This window comes from Propithecus coquereli, unplaced genomic scaffold (genome assembly GCF_000956105.1).
Source record: "Propithecus coquereli isolate 6110/MARCELLA unplaced genomic scaffold, Pcoq_1.0 Scaffold89, whole genome shotgun sequence".
Lineage (NCBI taxonomy): Eukaryota > Metazoa > Chordata > Mammalia > Primates > Indriidae > Propithecus > Propithecus coquereli.
The window spans coordinates 7,804,942-7,810,941 of NW_012155173.1; the positions used below are offsets into that span (position 1 = coordinate 7,804,942).

Below are 6,000 nucleotides of genomic sequence, written 5' to 3' on the forward strand. Positions count from 1 at the left end.
CAGGGGCAAAGAACTCAATGTGTGACCCCCGCTTCCCTTTACAGGAGAGTTCACATTATAAAGGAGGCACCAGAAGGAGAAAGCATGGCTTAGCACATAGGAATGGCTCTGCAAAAATGAAATGTCAGGAACTATGGCACCCAGGGGTTTGGAGTGAGTAGGGGAATTCAGACTGGAAGAGAGGTCCTTCAGAGTTGGGACTGCTGAATTTCTCTAAAGGATCAGCCACCAACCAGCTCAGTAAGCAGGGAATGTCACTTCCCCTTTGGGCCTCAGTTTCCCCACTTGCAGAACAGGGGGACATCAGACTGGATCAGTGATTCTTCCCACTAGTGGCCCTTCAGCCTTACCTGAGAAGGCTTTGAAAAATACAGGTTTCCAGGCCAACCCCAAACCCATGACATCAGAATCCCTGGGATGTGTGTAGCCCAGGCAGCAGGATGTTTTAAACGCTGGTGATTCCAAGTGCAGAGAGGAATGGGAACTACTGGACCAACTGACCTCGCAGGCCCCTTTATGAGGCAACAGTCTGTGACTATAGTTTAATTCTGTGTAACTCTGGTCCTCAGTTTCCCTGTTGTGCAGTGAGCTGCTTGACCCAGATGACGGCCAAGTCCATGCCCATGCTGACCATACACAACACACACTCCTGCATCCCACACCTCTGAGGCTCAAGTTTCCCTTCCTCTATGCAGAAGATAACGGGAAGTGTTCCCCTGGGTTCTGTAGCCTCTACACCCCTACTTGTCCACTGAATGGCAGCTCAGGGAAAAGCAAGTGTCTGAAGAGCGCCCAAGGAAGGAGAAGGAGGCATGTGACAGCAGATCTGTGACCTACAGTGTGGCTTCTGTTCCCAGGGGTGCGTGCTCTCCTTCGACGCTGACTGGTTTTCCTATTTACAGGTCCCAGGGGTTCTAAACCTAACTTTGGCTCTTACTACGAAGGGGTCATCCCAGCAGATCACGGAAGAGGAGATCAAAGTGAAAGGAAGGAATTTGAAGGAATCTAATTGTTCTCCAAGATACACTGTCTACTCTAGACAGACTCCCCCACAACTTAAGATGGGAAGCCCTAAAAATGCACAGACTCCACCTTCTGAAGGCCAACTCAGCAAACTGGAAGAGGAGGATGTGGCTGCTCACTAGGTCCAGCTACCCTGGCTGAATCCCTAATATGAGTTGGCACTGTGTTAGGTACTTTCTGCACGTTTATTTCATTGAAACATCTTGACAGCATTATGCCCATTTTACAGACGAGGAAACCAAGGAATAGAAAGATGAAGGGACTTGACTCAAATCACACAGTATGTAATTGGTAAGAGAAATTCCAAACCCGGTCTGTCTGATAATTTGACATGAAAGGAAGAATAGATCTACCAGATCAAATCCATGGCTCCAGGTGAGATTAACACCCATTTCCCATTCTCTTCAACCTGCAGGTCTGTGGTTGGCGCATAGAGAAGCAGAAAGGAATGAAAATGTTCTGCAGAAGGATTCAGGAAGAGAACGTGAGTCAGTCATTTCTTTTCTCTCCAGAAAGACTGCTGACGCAGGAAGCAGGCACTTGGGACTTGAGTTCTCATCTGGGCTCTGCCCACCTGAGAACTGTGGGACTTTGGACCAAGTCATTTCAGCTCGCTGAGACTCAGATTCCCCTTTTGCAAAGTGGGGGCAGTGATGCCCACCTCCCAGGGTATTGGTGAGGACAGAATGCACAGGCACAAGGCAAGTGTCAAGCATAGTGCCCAGCACCTCAGAGGCACCCAGAGAGAGTCAGTTTCCTTCCTGGCTTTAAGTGTCCTCAATCCAGAAAATCACGACTGAGATCTTTGGAAATAGTGTTTAATAATGAGTGAAGTTTGTTGAGACTTACTATATACCAAGTCCAGGTCTAAGCACTTTCCATGTACGAGGTGAGTTGGCATTCACATCACCCTATGAGAAGTACTTGTGCCATCATAACTTCGTACATGAGGAAGATGAAGCTCAGAGGAATCAACTAGCTTGCCCAAGGTCACACAGCACACAGCTCGTTAGCAGCAGAGGTAGGTTCACACTTATGTCATCCGGCTTCTAAAACTGGGTTCTAACCACTGCAATATTCTAGATTCCAGGTAGGGCTATGAATATTAGGGGAGAGCCATGTTAATATATCGATTCTTTATAAACTTAGCCTTGGCTGTGACAGCGATTCTGAAGTGGGGAAAGTGTGGGTACTCCTTTTTGAGAGTTGAGTGAGCAGTAGGAAGTGGGGGCTGCAGAAAGGAGAGAAAAAAAAAACACTCTTGAGAGTAACCAAAAAACTCAATCCAGTCTAACATTTAGAACAAAAGAAAAAGGGCTGGAAAGCTGAGGTGCTGGATGGGATTCAGGTAAACTCCTTTCTGCTTCTGAGCAGGAATTCCCAGTCACTACGGGAAGGGGTGGGAAGAGGGCAGGACTTGTGGGGTCCACATTTCACTTATCTAACAGGTCGGGAGAAACTTTAACAAGATTAACTGCTGCTCAGGGCCTCTGCTCCATGGAGCAAATTGAGTCCATTGTTTTCTTTTTCCTTCTTTCCAACTGGGGGGGGTGTATGCGTGGGGGGGCTGGTTGGGGATGAGGGGCAGGGGTCTGGATCCTGCCTGGGGTGGTACAAAAGCAAAGAAATGTGTCAGAAAGGAGCCCCCGCCCCCGACCTGAAAGGGAGCCCAACTTGCCATGCATGAAAGCCGAAGGCTGTGCCTGGGTGGTGGGTCCGTGTGGGGTGAGAGGTGATGGTGTTTACAAGACACGTTCTCTCAGCGGTGTAGGGGGCAAGGCCTGGAAGTGGAGATGCCAGGGATTAAATCCTAGTTCCTGCCGCTGAGAAGCTATGTCATCCAACACACCCCTCCCCTCTCTGTGTCTCCTTCTCCTCATTGGGCCCAAAGGAGAACTGGTTTGGGTAACCTCTGAGAACCCTGCTAGCGGGAGCCTCAAGGGATCCTTCCCTCCTAAAAGACCATCCACAGTCGGTGGGCTCTCCGGAGAATCCCGCACACGGGCACCTTCTAACTTTGGCTTTGTTTTTCCTTGCATATGCCTTTCCTGTTTTATTTATTAATATATTTTTTTCTCCTTCCCTTTCAGAAAAATAAAAGCCGTGTTTTCTGAGCTTCAGAAGCAAACTGCTCCTTCGCTCCTTCCCCCTGTCTCTCCGAGAGCGCCTGTCTGAACTGGTGTCAGTGAAGTTTGAACCGGGGCAGAAATAGCATCCCCGGGCGGATAGCCCGCCTACCAGGAGCGGCAAGGCCTGCCTCTGCCAGACGACAGACCCGGTTAACAGCACCGTAAAATTAGACCTTTACGAAACCCAATTGAATCCTGCAGCAAAGAGTGATGTAAGGCAGCCTGGCCTGACAGCGAGGCAGCAGCCCTCTGCCTGAAATAGCAGCGCGGTCCCTGCTGAGCGATGACTGCTCTCTCAAGATAGGTGACCAGGGATTCCTAGCAAAGTGGCGACGCCCAGCCAGGGAAAGCCAGCGGAGGTCACACAGCAAACTGGGCACCTGAGGTCGCAGCGGGACGATGAGTTTTGGCACCCAAGCCCTGCTGCCCACCTCGGATCCTTCCTCTCCCAGCCCAAACTTACATGAAGGAAGGAGCTGAAAAAGTACTTCTGCAAAGAACCTCTGTTTGTTTGCTTTTTAATTCAAGGAGAAGCAGGTTCTTTTTAGTCCAACGGTCTGTACCGTGTGGAGGATACCAGAATGAGTCTTTTCTGGCTCGGAGCCAGGTGTTTACACACCGCGGAATCTGGCTGGGACTCAACTAGGGGAGGGAAAAAAATCCACCAGAATCCTCAGGGGGAAAGCTCCTGGCTTTCTGGTGCTACACGACAGCAGTGCCTTTTCTTTCTTTCTTTTTTTTTTTTTTTTCGTTTTGAGAGGAATGTTATTTCCACACATAAAATGGACCAGGCATTTTATACAAGCAATAATAACCTAACGTCCCCCATCCAATTAAAGTATTTTACTGCAACGATCTTTGTGTGAGAGAGTGAATGAGTGCTCAAGAGAATGCGTGCGAAGAGAGGCTCCTTGACTGAATTACAGACACTTATAAAGCAGTCTCCTGTGGAATCCCAGGTGTTTTATACATATATATATATATTTTAAATGCATTCACTACCTTTTCATTGATGATACCTGTATAACCCTGGGCTCTCCTCTCTGGCAGGGAAGCCTTCCAAATCACTGGTAAGACAGGTAAAGACCAGGATAAACCAGACCCACACATTTTTTTTTTATCACCTTCTAGCAGCAGGCTCTATGTTTTTCATATATTTGGAAAAAGAAGTAAACACGACATAGCCCCAAATTATCACCACCATCGTTATGATTATGAATAACACCTCCTCTGCTCCACATCAGACCCTCCTCTGGCTGACTAGGGCTTGGGAGTTAAAAGTGAATGAGCTCGGTTTCCCTTTCCTTCCCGGAGGGAAAAAAAAAAGGAAAAATAGCATGCGATGACGTCAGTTGTGGGGTGGGGGGGAGTCATTCTATTGCTCTCCTTTGGTAGCTGGAAAGTGGAGGATTTGGGGGGCATGTTCTTGGTATAGCAGAAGAGTCCGGGTCTCCTGAGGGGGACTTCATGTAAATAGGACAGTCAGCGCATCATTCGCGAAAGTCTAAGCCAAAGAAAGATAGAACGCAGCAGAACTTCCCGAAAAGCTCAGAGCTTTCCCTTCTAAGAAAGTGTGTGTTTAAGGGGGTGGGATCGCAAGCCGCCTCCACACGTTTCCTGGCGGCAGCGAAGGGGGAACCCCTACTCTCACTTTAAGACGTCCCAGGTCATGGCAAGATTGTTTGTGCAGGAAGGGAATCTCCCAGACAGAGGAGGCAAAACTTTCCTTCTCTCCTCCGGCGCTGCCCCCCCCGCCCGGCTCCCCAGTTTTATTAAAGGCATTTCCACAGATTCATTTGGAGGGGGAAAAATGGATGTTGGAGCATTTCTAAGGTTTGCAACCCTCGCAAAGTGTCCGGTTTCACTATGGGCTTTGCGAAGGGGAGAGAGAGGGAGGGTGAGGAGGCAGAACTCAAATTCATTACGGGCTCATAAAAGTCCCAAATGAGAAAAGCGCCCCGTTTCGCGGCCGAGTCTGAGGAAAGCTGGCGGGCTGTGCGTTAGGAAGGTCTCGCCCCTGCCCCGGTGAGGGGCAATAGGCTGAGGACATAGGATGGCAGTGTGTGTGGCTGGGGGCCGGGGGAGGGGGCGAATCCCAGAGGCAAGCTTCAAGCAGAGAGCAACTTTGGGGCACTTTGAGGACTTCTAAGTCCTGGCGATCACAACAACCTTGTCCTTGCCCGCTTTCAGTGTAACGGGGCCTAATGAAGGGGGGCGACCCCCTTAAAACGTCAAAGAAATCAAAGGTCCCCTAGCCTCCTTTCGCATGCATCCCAATTGGGTCATCCTCCCCTTCATCCCAAACGGAGACAGAGTACCTCTGACCATCCCGAGCATGGGTTGCGTGCGCTAAGCTCCCCAGGGGTCAGCCCTCATTGACTCAGGGTCTCGGGGCCGCCAAGAGTGTTCCTCACGTTCCTCCCGGGGGCCAGGCAGCGAAGCCTTCTGAGTGCGCCCATTCTACCGATGGGGCAAAGTGAGGCTCGCAGCTCGCCCGGGTGTCTCCGCGCCGCTCGCAGGGCGGCTCCCGTACAGACACACCCGCAAGCCCCCCACCCGCCATCCACCCACCCGCAAGCCCTAGGGCCGCGGGGACAGTGCAGCGCCCGCCGGGGCGCCCTCGCCTACCTGTAATCACCGCCGGAGACCTCTGGCCCCCCTCCGCTCGCAGCCACACTTGCAGCGTGAACGCGTCCCGGGGCAGCTCCAGGTCGGCCCGGAGGCGCAGCTGCTCGCCTCGCCCGCTGAAATAGAGCGCCCGGCTCGGCGGGCTCGGCTCCTCGGCGGCGCCCCTCGCCTCCCGCTGCTGCCGCCGCCGGGGGACGCGCACGGCTTCCCAGGCACCGCC

At 51.5% G+C, this 6,000-nt stretch overlaps 1 protein-coding gene across 1 annotated transcript in view; it reads right to left on the bottom strand.

Moving 5' to 3' along the window:
* The window catches only part of PAPPA (pregnancy-associated plasma protein A, pappalysin 1), a 250,111-nt gene that overhangs the window by 243,950 nt on the left and 161 nt on the right, over window positions 1–6,000 (bottom strand). The window contains exon 2 of the mRNA XM_012664387.1: window positions 5,781–5,996. Within this exon, the coding sequence (XP_012519841.1) occupies window positions 5,781–5,996 (216 nt within the window). The remainder of the gene's footprint in view (window positions 1–5,780; window positions 5,997–6,000) is intronic.